The sequence below is a fragment of the Microcaecilia unicolor genome, chromosome 11 (assembly GCF_901765095.1).
Source record: "Microcaecilia unicolor chromosome 11, aMicUni1.1, whole genome shotgun sequence".
Lineage (NCBI taxonomy): Eukaryota > Metazoa > Chordata > Amphibia > Gymnophiona > Siphonopidae > Microcaecilia > Microcaecilia unicolor.
In genome coordinates this window covers 201,505,843-201,525,954 of record NC_044041.1, presented here as the reverse complement: position 1 = coordinate 201,525,954, position 20,112 = coordinate 201,505,843, and the positions used below count along the sequence as shown (strand labels likewise).

General features: G+C 47.0%; 2 protein-coding genes across 3 annotated transcripts in view; one reads left to right on the top strand and one right to left on the bottom strand.

Moving 5' to 3' along the window:
* Positions 1-1,365: 1,365 nt before the first annotated feature.
* LOC115480177 (U7 snRNA-associated Sm-like protein LSm10) lies at positions 1,366-13,549 on the bottom strand. Of its 2 annotated transcripts, none has more exons than XM_030218665.1 (2): positions 13,462-13,549; positions 1,366-2,318 (listed from the first exon to the last, which is right to left on the bottom strand). In XM_030218665.1, the coding sequence occupies exon 2, from the start codon at positions 2,285-2,287 to the stop codon at positions 1,916-1,918; it is 372 nt and encodes a 123-aa protein (XP_030074525.1). In that variant the 5' UTR covers positions 2,288-2,318; positions 13,462-13,549; the 3' UTR covers positions 1,366-1,915. The 2 variants fall into 2 exon arrangements, with proteins under 2 accessions (XP_030074525.1, XP_030074526.1); XM_030218666.1 differs by lacking the exon at positions 13,462-13,549 and adding an exon at positions 13,391-13,410.
* Positions 13,550-13,693: 144 nt separating this feature from the next.
* Positions 13,694-20,112, top strand: part of LOC115480178 (protein OSCP1-like) — a 28,031-nt gene continuing 21,612 nt past the window's right edge. Inside the window, 1 exon segment of the mRNA XM_030218667.1 lies at positions 13,694-13,963. Coding sequence (XP_030074527.1) covers positions 13,852-13,963 — 112 coding nt within the window. The 5' untranslated portion in view covers positions 13,694-13,851.

The window sequence follows — 20,112 nt, the reverse complement described above, 5'->3', positions numbered from 1 at the left end:
CACAATGAATATTCATGAGATAGATTTGCTTGCTTACAGTGGATGCAAATCCCTCTCATGAATATTCAATGGAAACCACTGCCACAGAAACATAACCAGGTGAAACATAAACCAGGTATCCTGACCAGTTTGACATGAAGGGGTGACAAAAAACACTGGCAGATTAAGACGGCAATTCCCCCTAATCCCTCCAGTGGAGGTGCTGCTCAAGAGTTCTTGTTTACCAAATTCTAAACATAATTGGTAGCAGATGTAACTTGCACCATCAATTTTTTTTTAAGACCAACATTTAGTCCCCCTCTGAAGTGGGGAATAAACGTGAACTTGCCATACCCAAAATAAGCCCTCTGCACACACTTGGGTTTGATAAATGTAAAATGGGAACTTAGACATTTCTACAACACAAGCCTGTTTTTGAACGTATCAAATGTGAATAGGAGTTGGAAAAGGAGGGCCTTAATATAGCATTACCAGCAGACACTTTTGTAATAATTGAGAAACAGACCTGTACCTCAGAAGACCCTGGTTTACTCCAGAAGTTGGCTTGCGCTGGCTTACAGCCAGACAGCATGTACAACCCCAGAGAAGGCAAGATACCTGTTAGCTGAACTGTGAAACTGGGTTCCACATCCAACAGCAGTCGGTGGTTCCCAAGCAAAACCTACCATTGCAATGGAAAGTTATTAAACAGAGCGGCAATAATATCAGTATCCAAAAATAACAGCTTATGAAATCACTGTCCAGTAGATGCTGGTTACTATTCAGCTGGACCAAAATGACAATAAAAAGTCATTTAGGAAATCCTTTTCTAATCTTCTGAAATTAGAAAAGTCAAAGAACTATTCAGTTTTTGAAGCTTCTGCTTCCTGGCTACTTCTGACATTCAAGACATCAGGAAGCATGTATTGGGGTGATGTTAATTAAGGATGCCTAGGTGCACAGCAGGGAGGAAAGTCAAACAGGAAGATGGCGACAGCACCTCTTGTATAAGTTCCTGGCAAAAGCTCATTTGGACCATTACGTACAGCTCTGGAAACTGCACCTTCAAAAGGGACGGAGCTGGTCTTTGTTGAGGGTTACTAAAGCGGCCAGTGGTCTTTGCCATAAGCATATGGAGACAGAGATCTAACCATGTATATCAGAGGAAAGATGGGACAGGGAGATATAAATGGACAGGAGGCAGGCCTCTTTCGAGGAGGTTCTGGGATGAAGACTGAAGGGAGTGAACTCAAAAGCATTTAAAAGAAAAAGGTAAATATGTGAATGGCCTCTCAGTGGAGGCGATGCAGAAAAGGACACTATCTGAATTCAAGGCAGCTCTGGACATGCATGAAGATTCAAGGGAGAGCTGAGAAGCTGCTGTATATGGGCAGAATATAGGCTGTACAGTTTATTTCTATGACACATGAATAACTACAGTCTCAAAGACCTTTAAAGCAGGAAGTTATAAAACTGTACACTGAATGCCCTAAGGACATGGAATACAAGGCTGTGGCAAAAACAAGATGGTAAGTAAACATACTTTGACAGAGCACATTTGTCTTTTTTAAGAAAAAGATATTTATTTGCAAACTCAACCTACAATAGGAAAAAAAACAATACATGAAGCATGTTAAAAGACATGTTATCCTCCTCCATCACTCATTTGTGAGAATCACTTAGGGCCAGATGTATCCAACCTCCCCCATGCCCAAGCAAAATGAAGAACGTCTTAGCACACCCTTACCCTAAAGCACTCCGTTTCCTTTAGTTTTTCTACATATTCCAGTTGTAGTCATTTGTTGAAGCTTCTTAAAAATATTGGAAGCCTTTACTTCACCCTGCAGGTGGGGGCTCTTGGCACACAGAATACATTTTCTATGAAAACTGCAATCAGATAAACGTTTCCAGGAAAAGGTCATCTGCCCTAGAGATTTCACTTATACTTCCGGGTACTAAACTCCTTTCTTCCTTTTCCTTCACTGCCAAAGTTGCGCACCCTGTGGATTTTTTGCAGCTGATGCTCGATTGTTGAGACAATGTCCACCTCATCAGGTATGTGGACATATCTGACGTTCCTGCCAGTCACAAACAGATCATCCAGCTGGGAGACCCGACCCTTCCTGTCTGTGTATGTCACTTCGGCCAGGCGAATGTTCATAAATGCATCTACGTTCAGGATTCGACCCTTCGCAGTGCTTTCATCCCGGAGGTCAATGCTGGTAACGTACCCATGGATCCCCTGGAGTAGTATGATCAAGCTGTTCTCAGCGATAGTGCGTTCTTTGATGGAATGGCTGATCTCCATTTCACAATATTACCTTGTTGCATCACAGAAACTGTAAACAAAGATAGTAGTTGAAAATATTGCAGTAAAGCAAACGTTTGGGGCAAGGGAATCATTTACTGTTACTGTGCTGCTAGTAAATGCACCGTTTATTTATTTATTGCATTTGTATCCCACATTTTCCCACCTTTTTGCGGGTTCAGTGTGGCTTACAATATGATATAAACGATGGAAATACAATTTGTTACAACTTGGTCATGGATTACATTGTGTAGAGTTAAGCGAGACAGTCGAAGTAGCGTTAAGGAATATAACAATGGAACACAGACATTGAAACATTGGAAGGGGACAATGGGAGGCTTAAAGGGCAATATTAAGGCATGAAGACATATGGTATACATATTTCTCTGAGTGGAGGTATGAGTGATGTGAGATTACAGGGATAAGATTGTAGAATTGGATGTATGATGCATTAGTGAACAGTGAGTATGGACTTTATGTGTTTTGGCTCTTTCCGTATATTTTTTTCAGAAAGATGGGTCTTCAATAATTTGCGGAAGGAAGCTTGTTCGTGGATCGTTCTTAAGTTGCGCGGCAGTGTATTCCAAAACTGCGTGCTTATGTGAGAGAAGGTTGACGCGTGTAGCGTCTTACTACTACTATTTAGCATTTCTATAGCGCTACAAAGCATTTCAGGCTAGAGGTATATCAAGCTGGAGTAAATGAATAAATGTAATTACTAAAATAATAAAAAAACATTTTTAGTGGCATACAGTTTGACAGTCACATGCAATGTTATCATTAAGATATAGAATCAGATTCTTAAAAAGCTAGAAGGTAAAATTATGTATAATCATACCTGATAATTTTCTTTCCATTAATCATAGCTGATCAATCCATAGACTGGTGGGTTGTGTCCATCTACCAGCAGGTGGAGATAGAGAGCAAACTTTTGCCTCCCTATATGTGGTCATGTGCTGCCGGAAACTCCTCAGTATGTCGATATCAAAGCTCCATCCGCAGGACTCAGCACTTAGAGAATTACACCCACGAAGGGACACTCTGCCCAGCTCACCACCGCCGAAACGGGGGAGGGGAATTAACCCAGCTCATCCCCACACAAGTGGGGGAGGGGAATCCGTCCAGCTCATCCCCGCGGAGCGGGGGAGGGACACCACCCCGCCGATGCGGGGGGATCTGGCTTATCCTGCAACCGCAACCGCGGGAGGAGCTGACTGACCCGAACACCGCCGAAGCGGGAGGGGTACAAAACTGCCCTACAGCCGCACGAAGCGGGAGGGAGTGCCGGCAGAATTATAAGTCTCAATCCAGCCCCGTAAAACGGAGGGGAGAGGAATGCAGCAGCTCACTGTAACACAAACTCGTCTTAACTCTTGAAGAATCCAAGTGAAAAAAACTTGAACACGAAGTCTTTCTGAAGTAACTGAAGACTAAACTTGAACCTGAAATGCAACCAGAATAAAACAATACAGATATCTGGGAGGGGCTATGGATTGATCAGCTATGATTAATGGAAAGAAAATTATCAGGTATGATTATACATAATTTTACCTTCCATATCATCAAGCTGATCAATCCATAGACTGGTGGGATGTACCGAAGCAGTACTCACCCAGGGCGGGACATAGAAATCCCTGACCGCAACACTGAAGCTCCAAACCGGGCCTCCGCCCGAGCAGCCACAGTCAAGCGGTAATGCTTGGAGAATGTATGGGCCGAAGCCCAAGTTGCCGCCTTGCATATCTCTTCCAAGGAGACGGAACCGGCCTCTGCCATCGAGGCCGCCTGAGCTCTTGTGGAGTGAGCCTTCAGCTGGATAGGCGGCACCTTCCCTGCGGCCACATAAGCCGCTGCAATGGCTTCCTTGACCCATCTTGCCACTGTAGGCTTAGCAGCCTGCAGACCCCTACGAGGACCTGCAAACAGGACAAACAGATGATCCGATTTCCGGAAATCATTGGTCACTTCCAAGTATCTGATGATGACTCGTCTCACATCCAGATATTTAAGAGCAGAGTACTCCTCTGGGTAGTCCTCCCTACGAAAGGAAGGGAGACAGAGCTGCTGATTCACATGGAAGCGAGAAACAATCTTGGGCAGAAAGGAAGGCACTGTGCGAATAGTCACTCCTGCCTCAGTGAACTGCAGAAAAGGCTCTCGACATGAGAGCGCCTGGAGCTCGGAAACTCTTCTGGCTGAAGTGATAGCCACCAAAAAGACTGCTTTCAACGTCAGGTCTTTCAGAGATGCCCTCGACAAGGGTTCAAACGGCGGCTTCTGCAATGCTCTTAGCACCAGGTTGAGATTCCACGCAGGCACCACTGAGTGCAGAGGAGGGCGCAGGTGATTAACTCCCTTGAGAAAGCGCACCACATCTGGCTGGGAAGCCAGGGAAGCACCCTTCAGGCGGCCCCTGAAGCAAGCCAGAGCCGCTACCTGGACCTTAAGGGAACTGAGCGACAGGCCTTTGTCCAGACCTTCTTGCAGGAACGCCAACACTGAAGAAATTGGAGCAGTGAAGGGAGAAAAGTGAGCCTGCTTCACACCACGCTGCAAAGATACGCCAAACCCTGGCGTAAGCAGTAGAAGTAGAGCGTTTCCTCGCTCTCAGCATAGTGGCGATGACCTTGTCTGAGAAGCCCTTCTTCCTCAGACGCTGCCGCTCAATAGCCAGGCCGTAAGACCAAAGGGGGAGGGATCCTCCATCACCACGGGACCCTGATGTAACAGGCCCTGCTCCACTGGCAGCCGCAGAGGATCGTCGATTGAGAGCCTGATCAAGTCCGCATACCAGGGACGTCTGGGCCAATCCGGACCCACCAGGATTATCCTGCCGGGATGTCTTGCCACCCGGTCTAGGACCCTGCCCAACATGGGCCAGGGTGGGAACACATAGAGAAGCTCTTGTGTCGGCCATTGTTGGAGAAGAGCATCTACTCCCAGGGATCGAGGGTCCCGTCCTCTGCTGAAGAAGCGCGGCACTTGGCAATTGGCCGATGACGCCATCAGATCTAGGCTCGGCTGGCCCCAGCGCTTCGTGATGTCCAAGAACGCCTGAGCAGATAGCTGCCACTCTCCGGGCTCCAAGGTATGGCGACTGAGAAAGTCCGCCTTGACATTCATGACTCCGGCAATGTGGGCCGCTGACAGCTGTTCCAGGTTCGCTTCCGCCCACTGGCATAGACTCATAGCCTCCTTGGCTAGAGGGGCGCTCTTGGTACCTCCCTGGCGGTTGACATAGGCCACAGCCGTGGCATTGTCCGACAGTACCCGTACAGGCTTCAGCACCAGTACCGGGATGAACTCCAAAAGCGCCAACCGAATGGCTCTGAGTTCCAGGAGGTTGATAGACCACTTCGCCTCTGCAGGAGACCAGAGCCCCTGCGCTGTCCTTCCCAAGCAGTGGGCTCCCCAGCCCGACAATGAGGCGTCCGTCGTGACGACAATCCACTCTGGGGTCACCAGAGGCATTCCTGCAGACAACTTGTCTGCCTGCATCCACCAGCTCAGCGCCCTGCGCACTGCTGGATCCAAGGGAAGACGCACCGCATAATCCTCCGACATCGGAGTCCAGCGCTGCAGCAGAGAGTGTTGTAGTGGTCTCATATGAGCCCTGGCCCAGGGCACTACTTCCATCGTGGCCGTCATAGAGCCCAACAGCTGCACATAGTCCCAAGCCCGAAGAGGAGAGGCTACCAGGAACTGGTCCACCTGAGCCTGAAGTTTGACAATCCGATTGTCTGGCAGGAACACTCTGCCCACTTGGGTGTCGAATCGAACTCCCAGATACTCCAGGGACTGAGTCGGGCGCAGCTGGCTCTTCTCCCAGTTGATGATCCATCCCAGGGAGCTCAAAAGAGCAACTACCCGGTCCACAGCTTTGCCGCACTCTGCATAAGAGGGGGCTCGGATCAACCAGTCGTCCAGATAAGGATGGACTTGTACTCCTTCCTTTCGCAGGAAGGCCGCTATGACCACCATTACTTTGGAAAAGGTCCGCGGAGCAGTAGCCAACCCGAACGGGAGGGCTCTGAACTGGAAGTGTCGGCCCAGGACTGCAAAACGCAGAAAGCGTTGATGAGGAGGCCAGATGGGAATATGCAGGTACGCTTCCTTGATGTCCAAGGAAGCCAGGTACTCCCCTGCCTTCACTGCCGCTATAACAGAGCGGAGAGTCTCCATGCGAAAGTGCCGCACTTTCAAGGCCCGATTGACCCCTTTGAGGTCGAGGATAGGCCGGACAGAACCTCCTTTCTTTGGTACCACAAAGTAAATGGAGTAACGCCCCCTTGCCAAGCTGACTTTCTGGCACCGGAACGACCGCCCCCAGGCGGATCAGATTGTCCAAAGTCTGCTGCACTGCCACAGCTTTGACCGGAGACTTGCAGGGAGAGAGTACAAACCCGTCTCTTAAGGGTCGGCAGAACTCTAGCTTGTAGCCGTCTCTGATGACTTCCAGCTCCCAAGCGTCTGAAGTTATTGTGGTCCACTCGCCCAGAAACGAGGACAGCCGTCCTCCAATCTGCACTGGGGCGTGGACCAAGACCCCGTCATTGGGTACGAGACCCTGGGGGAGGACCGGAGGGAGCACCTCCGGGACGGCGGTCTCTGCGAAAGGAACGCTGCTTGGGGGAGAAATGCCTCTTAAAGGAAGAGGGGGCAGAAGAACCCGACCTGCCCGGGCGGGTACCGACGGGCTTCCTGAAACCGTCCTCTGGAGGTACCGGGACGAGCACTAGCCCGAGCCCTGACCTCTGGTAACTTCTTGCCCTTAGATGTGCCGAGATCGGTCACGATTTTGTCCAGCTCGACCCCAAAGAGCAGCTTGCCTTTAAAAGGCAACCTAGCCAGGCGGGATTTAGAGGCGTGGTCAGCAGACCAATGTTTCAGCCAAAGCCACCGCCGCGCAGAGACTGTCTGAGCCATGCCTTTAGCTGAGGCTCTCAAGACATCATACAGCAAGTCTGCCACATAGGCTAAGCCCGATTCCAGGGCTGGCCAATCATCCCTCAAGGAATGATCCGAGGGGGAAGCCCGCTGCACCATAGTCAGGCACGCCCTGGCCACATAGGAGCCGCAAACTGAGGCCTGCAAACTTAAAGCAGCCGCCTCAAAGGACGACCTTAAGGCCGCCTCCAATCTCCTGTCTTGGGCGTCCTTTAGGGCCGTGCCACCTTCCACCGGCAATGCCGTTTTTCTTAGTCACCGCAGTGATTAAAGAATCCACGGTAGGCCACAGATAGGCCTCACGTTCACTCACAGCCAAAGGATAGAGGCGGGACATAGCCCTAGCCACTTTAAGGCTCGCTTCTGGGACATCCCATTGAGCCGAAATTAAGGTGTGCATGGCATCATGCACGTGGAAGGTTCTCGGCGGGCGCTTCGTCCCCAGCATAATGGCGGAGCCAACAGGGGCTGAGGGAGAGACGTCCTCCGGAGAGGAAATCTTCAAAGTGTCCATGGCCTGTAACAACAGGTTGGGCAAATCCTCTGGGCGAAAAAGCCGCGCTGCAGAGGGGTCATCCGCTCCAACCGAGCGGGGATCCGTCTCCTCCAAGGAATCCGCAAAGGACCGTTGGGAGACCTCAGACACGCTGCCCTCATCTACATCGGAGGAGACAAATTCCTCCAAGGCCTGGGAATCAACCCGAGGGCGTTTACCTCTGGGAACCTCAACCTCTTTACCAGACGAGGGAGCGGGGGCAGCGTTGTGCATGAGGAAGGCCTGATGCAGCAGCAAAACAAACTCGGGGGAGAAACCCCCCAGACTGTGCACTTCCGCAGCCTGGGCAACAGCCCTAGGCGCACTCTCAACCGGCGCTCGCAACAGCGGGGGAGAGGCCTGCTGCGCATCCAAAATGGCGTCCGGCGCGAAACTCCGCGAAGGAGCCGCGCGGGAAGAACGGCTCTTAACTTTAGCCGCTTCTGTGCCGTCGCCCAAATTAAGGGCGTTCATGGCATTAATGTCTCCAACCTCAAGGGCGGCCCAAGAAGAAGCCGTCCGAGCCGCGTGGCCGGCCAAAATGGCGGAGGCGAGGAGCGGGGGATGGGCGTTTATGGCGGGAAAAACCGCCACGCCGGAGGAAGGACCGGTACATTCATCGGTCACAAAACTGCCACCCAACAAGGGCGAATCAGGCTTTAAGACCCCCGCATCCCCTCTAGAAGCGCTCAAGCGACCCGGGGAGCGACCCTTTGCGCCCTCGCCCTCCGACGCCATGTGCCACGAGGAGAAGAATCGGGGAACCCCCGCCCGCTATAAAAAGGTAAATTACCTGCTGTCCGCTCCGAGTTGTAACGACCTGGTGTCCCAGTGAGTAGCTGCAATAGACGCTTAAATAAACGTCGAAATAAACGCCTTTAAAGACGTTTAAAATTTTTTTTTTTTTTTTTTTTTTAACGGAGCCAGCGGGAGGGGGGAGAAAAGGAGGGACCTGGCACCACCAGGTTTGCACTTGCTCAAAAGAGCCCTCAACCCCAGGCCTCAACAAAACCTAAGGATTAGGCTTGGAGGCCTAGCCAGAGCTGCTGCTGTGTGTGACCACCACCTGCTGAGATAGAGAACATACTGAGGAGTTTCCGGCAGCACATGACCACATATAGGGAGGCAAAAGTTTGCTCTCTATCTCCACCTGCTGGTAGATGGACACAACCCACCAGTCTATGGATTGATCAGCTTGATGATATGGAAACTTCAGTTTCCCCGTTATACTTTGTATGCCTTTTTTAAACAGTATTTGAAGTACAAAATATGTGTCTTATTATGATCACCTCCCCCTCACGCCATTAAGTAGAAAGGAGTGCATATTGTCATATTGATTACTTTTTACCATATTTTACAGGTCTGAACTTTTTTTCCCCATTTTGTAGCTACGGCAGACCTAGGAGTGCATTTTTGCTTGAAGCATTAGCTCCCTCTAGTGATTATTTCAACACAGTTACCATCTCTGACTACATAGTTTTTACCTTTAGATTGTAAGCTCTCTTGAGCAGGGACTGTCCTTCCCCATGTTTAAACTTGTACAGCGCTGCGTAACCCTGGCAGCGCTATAGAAATGCTAAGTAGTAGTAGTATCTCCATACCACAATGGCAAACTTTCAGAAGCCATGTTGCTCTGTGGCATTCTACAGACTAACTTGAGGTATGAACTTTCGAAGACACACATCATCTTAAATGCACTCTTGTCCTTAAAAGCTTATGTCTTAGATTGGTTAGCTCTCTAAAAGGTGCCACCAGCCTCTTTGTCAAATACCAACTAACAGCACTGCATTTATTTTAACCTCCTCTGACACAAACCACCACGCCTGCTCCATTCACCTCAGTCATACTGCAATCATCCAAACCCTTCCCAGTTGTAGCCCCACCACCACTCACACTCCCTTGAATACCTCTCCCCTGCCCTCCCACCCCCCTCCCCCAGTCCCTTCCCCCCTACCCCTCTACCCCATCCCCTTGGTAACCCCTTAACCTTGAAAGGTTATCCACCGTCGAGGTAAGTTCACATGTATGCAGAGACCCCCGCTCCCCCTCATCCCCAACCACCTTCTGTAGCTCAGAATTGCATATTTATCAAACCTCCACTGTATAAAGTCCCAAAAGTTCCAACAAGTCACAGTCTTGAGCATAACACATTTCCACCTCCTACTACCCCACTGTTAAGGGCCACCAGAGTCAAATCAGGTTGTGGAGCTGGATTCCTTCCCCACGCAGTTGAGAAACTGTAAGGCAGCCTGCACATTTTCGAAGGAAGACCATTTTCCACCATGGAGAATTTTCAGGACAGCTGGATGAAGTAGCTTAAATCTCATTCTCTTCTCCACCAGCGTGGTACAAATCGGGTGGAATTTTCTCCTTTTTTCCTGAACATTGGTAGAATAGTCCTGGAATATACGAATCTGAGCACCAGAATAGGTCAGAGAGTCCCTTTTCACCCGGTATCCTTGTAGGACTTCTTCTTTATGTATATAGTTAGTTGTGCAATTTGATAATTACCACCCTCGGTTGCAAATTATTCTCTCGCAGTCTGCCAATTCTGTGAGCCCTCTCTATACAGAGGGCCCTTTGCTATCTGAGAGCGCGAACTCCGTGGTAAGCCATTGCTCTAACACCGAGCCCAAATTTTTGTCCAGGATCGCTTCAGGGAGCCCTACAAATCTCAGATTTCTTCTCCGGGCTCTGTTCTCCAATTCGTCTATTTTTTCCTGCTGGTTAGCGAGTTTTTCTTTCAAGCTTGACAGGTCCGGTTCTTGCCGCTGCCACGTGTTTTCCATGTCCGAAATTCTTTTTACCACCTCAGCAGTTCGCCCCTTGATCTCTGCCAGTACTGCCTCAAGCTTTTCAAATTGCACCTCCAGAGATGTAAATTGCGGCTCGAGCACGGTACCCACCGCCAATGCTAGCTGGGTCAGCTGCCTTGCCGAAAATTCAGCTTCCGCTCGTGGTGACGCGGCCGCCATCTTGCCATCCCCGGCAGTCAAACCCCCCCCCCCCCTTCTCCTTTTCCGATTTTGCTCCTTTCTTTGGCGCTCCAGACGGCGTTGGAACGAGGAATTGTTCCATGCAAGTACCCCAGTACTTTCTGAGGTAAGGTCTGTGCAGCGGAGGATCGTTTCGGGCGGTCAGGGTCAAGGCAGTGAGCGGGAACCTTGGAGCAGCTCTAAAGCCCTGCTACTCCTCCTGGTGCATCATGTGATCTCACTGCATTTATTTTAATATACATTTGTTCAAAGTTCTTTATATATGTGCATATATACTAACAATTGGTTCTCATCTACATAAAAGACTGAGTGACTCAGTTACCCATGCTAGGATAAAAGTAAAGACCAACTGGCAAGATTTAAGTTCCATGAATAACCAAGCACAAATCTATGGAAGGTCAGTTTGCCTGAACAATTTGAAAACCATGCATTCTCTCTCCCACCACTTCAAAGATGATTTAAAAAACGAAACAAAACCCCTGTAAGCAGAAATAATTAGCAAAAACACAAAGGGCACTACAGGACTTCTGCTTCAAAATGCTTAATTTAAAGCCTACACCAATTCATATGCTAAAGAACTATACTGAACATTTTTCCCATAGAGAAACCAGGGATATCTGGGTCACTGTTAAAATTATTGCTTGCATGTTTTCTATGGAATGACTTACATTCTTTTGGTCCTTTTTTTTTTTTTTTGGGGGGGGGGGAGTGCTTAAGGTACAGAGTTGCACGGGAACAAGGTTTGCGGGAATCCCGCGGGATTCCCACGGGGACGGAAGCGGCTGTGCGGGGATCCCGTGGGGACGGAAGCAATTCCTGTGGGGTTCCCGTGGAAGTGTATGCTGAACTTGCGCCAGCCTCTCACCTACCAAGTACCAAGTTCTTTGAGTGCTGTCTCCTCCTCGCTTTAACAGCTCAGATGTGGAAAGCCTCCATTAAGGAGGTGGTAGAGATACAAATGGTGGCGAAATTCAAAAAGGCATGGGATGAACACAGAGGATCTCTATTTAGAAAATGGAAGTTATAAAAAACCTAACCTTAAATGGCTGCATGTGTGTGGATGTGTTGCATAACACTTACATGGTGACTCTGGCTGTGATGAACTAGGGCCGATACCGGGAGACCTGTACGGTCTCTGTGTCTCATAAATGGCAATCTGGTTTTGGTTGGGCTGGAAAGGGTTTAGACAGCAACTTTAGGGGCTGGAACATGAGGACAGTTCTGGACAGACTTTTACGGTCTGTGTCCCGCAAATGAGAAGATGAATAAGCTGGAGTGGGCTTTGAGGGCAACTCCAGCAGTTGGAACATAAGGATAGGACCAGGCAGACTTCTATGGTCTACGTCCCAGAAACACCACAGAAAGACTGTAATCAAGTATATAATATCACATTCATTGTTGATTTAATCATGAATTAATAATGATTGTGACTATTGGGCAGACTGGATGGACCGATCCGGTTTTTATCTACTGTCATTTACTATTACTCCTCTCTGCTTCCAGGCTGATGCACAGACCTCAGCTCTGACATAAGCATGAGCATCAGATGTCACCTGACCTACTGGCGCATGCATGTGGTGATCTCTTAGCACACAGTGCCAGTGAATCAGAGAAGTCTTATATGTGCGCACCAGAGTGTTCCAGCTTCCGTTCCTTCCTTGCCTGCAGTGCTGCGGCTCAAACCCAGAGACTGAGAGAGCGGACAGGATTTTTTTTTTTAATGTACCATTAAATTCTTGTGGGTGAGGACAGGTTAAATTCTTGCGGGGATGGGTTAGATTCCCCACGGGGATGGGTTAGATTTCCTACGGGGACGGGTGGGGACGGGTTGGATTTCTGTCCCTGTGCAACTCTCTAGCTTGAGGCTTAACTTTAGCCCATGATCTGGAAAAGGGTACATTTTCAGCTTTCTGATGAACACCTAGGGGTCAATATTCAGCCATCAGCAGCACTGAGTGGAGGAGTGGCCTAGTGGTTAGAGCATAGGTCTTGACCAGCCAGAGGTGGCCGGTTCAAATCGCACTGCTGCTCGTTGCCTCAGGTACAAACTTAGATTGTGAGGCCTCCTGGGACAGGAAACTACCCAGTGTACCTGAATACTGAAAAAGGTGTGAGTAAAATCAAATAAATAAATAAAAATTAATCTTGACTATTTAAAGCCAAGACCTATGTGGGCCCTGACTTTGAATATCAGTTAAAACATAAGCCGCTTAAGTTGACATTCAGCACTTAAGCAACCATAGGTTAATGCATAAAAATAGGACAGACTTTTATAAGGTCCCATTTATACAGTAAACCTGGCCCGTTAAGGGCTGAATATCAGCAATTAAGTGGCCAAGTGCTGACTTCACTCTCCAGAATGCCAAAAAAGGAGAAAAAAAACAAAGGGCCAACATCAACTTCAAACCTCCCCCCTTTTCCTTCTTGATAGATAATTGTTTTGGATTGCTGGTGGCCTTATTTTTCTCCATTTGGAGGCAGTTAGCATGCCACATTGAACTGGTTTTGAATTTGGGGATTTTTCCCTTTTTCTAGCATTATTGTACTTTCACACTTTTTTTTTTTTAATGTAGTAGTAACAGTGTTAACAGGACAGGGGTGGATTGTTTTATTTCTATTCATTACCTTTAAAAGTGGACTAAACAGGTCTCCCACACCAAGAAAATACAACATTCTACACAGCAGCCACTACTTACCAACTCCTCTCATCCCCCTGGAGTTTTCCATTTGAGCAACTACCGACCTTTAAACAAGTGACCCTCCGATTGGTCTGTTTCCCCTTACTCCGCCTCCGAGCTTAATGATTGGTCTATTTCTTTTCCCCGCCCGCCTACTCTCTAACACCGAGCACGCTGGTTAGTCCGCGACCCGCTCTAACGCCGAGCACGCTGATTGGTCCGTTGCTTCCGTCGCTTCCCCCCGCGCGCCTGCGGTGACCTAGCAACGGCCGCTGCAGCCGCCGCAGAGAGAGAAGCAACAGCTGGCGGCGTGGGGTGGTAGGGGTGGAATTTGCATCGGCAGCAGCAGTAGCAGCAGCGCCTGGTCCTCCGCAGGACTCGTACGCAGCAGTCCGACCTCGGAGCACCATGTCGATGCGGACCCTGCCGTTGCTCTTCATTAACCTGGGCGGGGAGATGCTCTACATCCTGGACCAGCGGCTCCGGGCCCAGAACATCCCTGCGGATAAAGCCAAGAAAGGTGACCGGGGCGGCCTTATATATATATTTCATTTTCATTTTTAGAAATATTTTATTACATTTTAATAACAGGGGTAGGAAATACAAAGTACAAGAAAGAATCAGGTAATCACACCAAAGAATATCAGTGGACAGGTAACAGAGGGAGGAAAAGGAGGAGGGAGGGAGGGAGGGAGGTAGGAGGGGGGGGGGAGCAATTTGTGAATGCATTCAAAGCAAAACCTGCAATTTACACTCCAGTACTATGAAGAACTCTTGTTGAAAGAAAGATAGGTTGTTAAAGGCAGCCACACTTTAATCAACATAGAAGGAATTTTGAACTTTTGAGGGCTAAAGATAGCTCCAATTTGTGGATCTGTAAGACAGAATGCCACCAAAAGTGAGAATTAAGCAAGAGCCCTTGATAGTGCTCGAGTGTAAATTGCAGGTTTTGCTTTGAATGCATTCACAAATTGCTCCCCCCCCCCCCCCCATTCTCCTCCTTTTCCTCTCTCTGTTACCCGTCCACTGATATTCCTTGGTGTGATTACCTGATTGTTTTTTGTAATTTGTATTTCCTACCCCTGTTATTAAAATTTAATAAAAACTTTCTAAAAATGAAAAACGAACCAGAACCAGTGTCAACAACACTCCTTCCCTTAACACCTTTATATATGATACGTTAATTGCTACAGGCTTAAAAATGGTTTTAACAAATTGGAAGGATAACTCCTTTCTTAAATCTCACTTTTGGTGGCATTCTGTCTTACAGATCCACAAATTGGAGCTATGTTTAGCCCTCAAAGTTCGAAATCCCTTCTATGTTGATAAAGTGTGGCTGCCTTTAACAACCTATCTTTCTTTAAACAAGAGCTCTTCATATATATATATATATATATATTTTATAATGTAAACCGTTCTGATTTGCTGATGCAATAAGTGACGGTATAACAAACAAACAATGTGCTGTTTATCCGGACAAAGGTTTCAGACTGCACCATCTTAACATCTGGTTCTCCTGTTTACTATCCTTTTTAACTCATGCTTAACCTTAACTAGACTGTAAGCCAGTGTTTATCAATTTCTTTTTCCCGTACGCTCCTTTCCATGGATAAATCCTTCTTATCTGTTCCCTTCTCCGCTACTGCCAACTCCAGACTTCGCTCCTTCTGTCTTGCTGCGCCCTGTGCCCGGAATAGACTTCCTGAGCCCCTACGTCTTGCCTCATCCTTGACCATTTTTAAATCTAGATTGAAAGCCCACCTCTTTAACATTGCTTTTGACTCGTAACCACTTGTATCCACTTGCCTCCACCTACCCTCCTTTCCTCTTTCCTCTACACATTAATTGATTTGTTTGCTTTATTTTTTGTCTTCTAGATTGTAAGCTCTTTGAGCAGGGACTGTCTTTCTTCTCTGTGCAGCGCTGTGTACACTTTGTAGCGCTATAGAAATGCTAAATAGTAGTAATAGTAGTAGTCAAGGAAAAAAAAAAGTGCAGATCCAGTTTGTGGGCTAGATGCACAAAACTTTCTGGGCTAGCAACCTGCGATTTTGACAGGTTAAAGCCAGTTTAGCAATCACGGTATTTAGCGAGAAATGCACAAAGGGGCTCTGCGTGCTTTTTACCATTTGCGGTAGTAGGCTATGAGAATCATATGCAAATTTATTACAAGTAGCTGATTACTATTTAAATGTGCGTTCAGAGCGATGCACAGAATGCAGCCCCTGTCTTACCAGGAAATTTTTATGGGAGGACAGGAGCTATTACTGCATGTTGGTGGCTTCTCGGCAGACAGTGCTTTTAGGGGCCCTTTTACAAAGGCCCGTAGGCAGCTACATGCATACAGTGCACATCAAATTGGAACTACCGCCTGGCTTCTGCGTGTCCCAGGCGGTAATTCTATTTTTGATGCGCATCCAAAACGGCAGATAAAGACCTGTACGGTCCATCCAGTCTGCCCAACAAGATAAACTCATTTTACTTGATATGCTCGGTGGTAATCGGCAGTGTACACATGCTGACATACTGCTAAGTCAGTGGGTGGCGGTAAGGTCTCCTGCCGAAAATGGACATGCGCTGGTTTTAATTTTCCTTCTCGTTCATTTTCGGCTACAAAAAAAAAAGGCCTTTTTTGCAGGCACGCTGAAAAATGGACCTGTGTGCGTCCAAAACACACGCCTACACCAGTGCAGGCCATTTTTTGCCGTGCCTTAGTAAAAGGGCCCCTTAATGAAATGGAATGTTCTCCTTTTTTAACAGTTAACAATCACAGCCCAGACTTGCAAAATGAACTCATGTTCCCTCTGTCCAGTTTAAACCGCACAGCATCTCAAGAAAAAAAAAAGCAGCTACACACGGCTTTCGTACACATACATAAAAGCCGCGTGTATGAAAGCTATGTGTAGCAGTAAAATTCAGTGGAGTCCATAGCACATGCTGTCCTGGGCATGTGGTTGAAGTTTTTTTTTTTTTTTTTTAAATTTCCTTCTCCTGTTTGTCCTGGCCAGAGTTTTAAGGCACGGTATATGGGTATGTCCCGTTGGTGGACCCGGTGACCCTCGATGCTTGTAGCTGTGTGTGGAGGTGCATCCATAGCATACGCTGTTCTGGGCATGCGCATAGCAGCCGTGCTTAGTGAGTGGCTGCCCTACACATGCACTGCTTAGCGGGTGGCTGCTGCATGCATGTGCTTTCCCTACTGAGCTGCTTTCTGTAATTTCGAGCAGCTCATTTGCATGCATTTTTGTCTGAGCATGGCTTGCTATTTCCAAGTCGGTAATTTTTACAGAGGATCTTAAAGCAACCTGTTTTTTGTTTTTTTTTTTTGCAGGGACTTTTGTGCATCTGCCCCAGAGTCAGCTTCTGCAAAGAGGGAGTGGGGGAGGGGAAGGGGGAAGCAGCCTTTACATTCGAAGGGTGTTTTCAGTCTACTGCTGGGTAGTCCAAACAATCAGTGTAAACAATTTGTGCAGTCAAAACAAACAAACAAACAGCTGATCTTGTGTGTCTGGTTCAAATCATGAGGTCAGAAGGCTATAACTTTCATTTTAAACTATGTTCCTGTGTGGAGAAGATACTGTCTTTTATGTGTATTTGTAGGATGTTGTGTGTATTTATACTGACATTTGGCAATGGGGTTGCACAGATAAAGTGATTTTGCAAAGGGTAGCACTTCTAAGTGGGCTCCAAGTTCCTATCCTTTTAGTTCTCATGGTGTCCTGACTTATTTTACTTGTCCACTAGTCTCTTGCAACAATTGGGGCAGCCTGATTTGCGTACGTAAGTAGCAGTTGAAAAGCAGGGTTTGGGTAAAATCAGTTGCGCAGTGGGTAATGCCAGAGTGGCCCTACTACTACTACTATTTAGCATTTCTATAGCGCTACAAGGCGTATGCAGCGCTGCAGAACATAGAAGAAAGACAGTCCCTGCTCAAAGAGCTTACAATCTAATAGACAAAAAATAAAGTAAGCAAATCAAATCAATTAATGTGTACAGGAAGGAGGAGAGGAGGGTAGGTGGAGGCTCAGTCCACCAATAAGAGCCAACCTCATCAGTGATGTCACAATGGCTTGATTGCCTGATACTTGGCTCACTTCTGATATTGTGATGTCATAAGGGAAAGGGGGAAAGGGAAATGGACTTGATATACCATCTTTCTGAGGTTTTTGCAACTACATTCAAAGCGGTTTACATATATTCAGGTGTTATTTTGTACCAGGGGCAATGGAGGGTTAAGTGACTTACCCAGAGTCACAAGGAGCTGCACTGCACTAACCAATAGGCTACTCCTCTACTACTACTACTATTTAGCATTTCTATAGCGCTACAAGGCGTACGCAGCGCTGCACAAAAATAGAAGAAAGACAGTCCCTGCTCAAAGAGCAATCTAATAGACAAAAAATAAATAAAGTAAGCCCTAACAATTAATTTTTTAATACACTTTTTCCTTAATTCTCTTGGCCATCTCCCCCCACCCCCCCAAAAAAGAAATTGTATGGATTTGGGCTGAAAAAGCTAATCATGTAAAAAAATGAATTTTCTCTTGTTTTAAACCATCATAGCCTCACAAAACTCACAAAAGAACCCATAGCCTCACAAAACTACCTCACCAATCCTTCCAATTATTAAAGTCCACCATCCATACTATCCTGCCTAACACCTTCCTTCTCTCTTCCCTTACTTAATCTCTATACAATACTAAGTGTATCTGATATCATGGAATGACTATGTCATAACAAACTCTGTAAGCCACATTGAGCCTCATCTCCCCTTACGTCCCTACCCGTAACCTCCGCTCTCAAGACAAATCCCTCCTTTCAGTACCCTTCTCCACCACCTCCAACTCCAGGCTCCGCCCCTTCTGTCTCGCCTCACCCCATGCCTGGAATAAACTCCCTGAGCCCATATGCCGTGCCCCCTCCCTACCCATCTTCAAATCAGTGCTCAAAGCCCACCTCTTCAATGTCGCCTTTGGCACCTAATCACTACACCTCTTCTCAGGAAAACTTATCTACCCCAACTTGACATTTCGTCCTTTAGATTGTAAGCTCTTCCGAGCAGGGACCGTCCTTAATTGTTAATTTGTACAGCGCTGCGTAACCCTAGTAGCGCTCTAGAAATGTTAAGTAGTAGTAGTAGTATTACATATAGCAGTGATTTAACCAGAGCTGAGATTGTGATGTCATAATGCCTCATTCCACCAATGCCTAAGAGCCAACCTCATCAGTGATGTCACAATGGCTCGACTGTCTCCTATACTTGGCCCACTTCCCCCCTTAGTGTGAAGAGTTTCAGTCTCTGGTATCCAGAGCTGATATTGTGATGTCATAATGCCTCATTCCACCAATGCCTAAGAGCCATCCTCATCAGTGATGTCACAATGGCTTGATTGTCCTATATTTGTCTCACTCTTATCTATTAGATTGTAAGCTCTTTGAGCAAGGACTGTCTCTCTTTGTTAAATTGTACAGCGCTGCGTAACCCTAGTAGCGCTCTAGAAATGTTAAGTAGTAGTAAATAGGTGGGAAAATGTGGGATACAAATGCAATAAATAAATAAAAACTAAATAACCTTGTGAGGCAAGGCAGTTCCAAGAAAATAATGTAAGAGGTTCAGTGGGGAGTACTTATTGGCTGTGGACATGGGCTAGAAAGGCCAGTGTAGCAAAGACTTTGTGCTTCCAACATCCCAAGGACCCGAGTTTCAAAACATTGTCTCCTATTGTAGGCTCACTAAAAAGTGGCATAAAGCAACATTTGGATGAGAAAAACGTCCAAATGAGTATTTTCAAAACCTAAAGTGCAACCAAATCTAAAGTGGGCGTGTTAAGGGTAGAATTTGGGCGTTGCTAAGACTTAGATGTTTTCAACCATAATGGAACAAAACAAAACTAAAAAAAATAAGACATTTTGACCTAGACCTGTTTATGTAATGAATAAGGCACAAAATGGAGTCCTAAATGACCAGATGACCACTGGAGGGAATCAGGGATGACTCCCCAGTACCCCCAGTGGTCACTGACCTCCTCCTAGCCCCCCAAAATGTGAATAAAAATGACTTACCAGTCTCTTTGACGGCCTCAGATGTTACAGCCAGGTCTATTAGAGCAGCAGGTCCCTGGATTGCTGTAGTAGTTGGTGGACTATGGAGTGGAGGACTCGGGTCCCTATGTCCCTCTACCTGCCACACTTGTGGTGGAAACTGTGACTCACCTACCCACATATAAGGGCTATTGTAGTGGTGTACAGAGGGGGGGGGGACAATGTGTTTGGGGTTTGTTAAGGAGTGCTGAGGGGACAAGATAAGGGAGCAAAGGTGAGATGTGTACCTGGGAGCATTTTCATGACGTGCACAGAAATGCCCTCTAGGGTTCCCTATTGCTCTCCTGGGATGTCTGGGGGATCAGTCTACTAAAAGAGCTGTCTCCTCCTACATCCCAATGGCATGAGCCTCTACGTTTTGCACTTATTCGTTTGTTTGTTTGTTTGTTTTTTTTTCAATAATGGACCAAAAAACATAACACAGTCTGACTTTGAACAGAAATACACTGAGTTCTAATTGAGCAAAAAGGATTTTGTTGTGGTACAGTTACTGGATTGAGCATAATAATAATTATTTAAACAATATGTTAATAGCATAACAACAAAAAATATGAGACACTTAAAAAAA

Excerpts from the sequence above, each read along its gene's own strand:
- LOC115480177 (XM_030218665.1), bottom strand. The coding sequence starts at position 2,287 with ATGGAGATCAGCCATTCCATCAAAGAACGCACTATCGCTGAGAACAGC.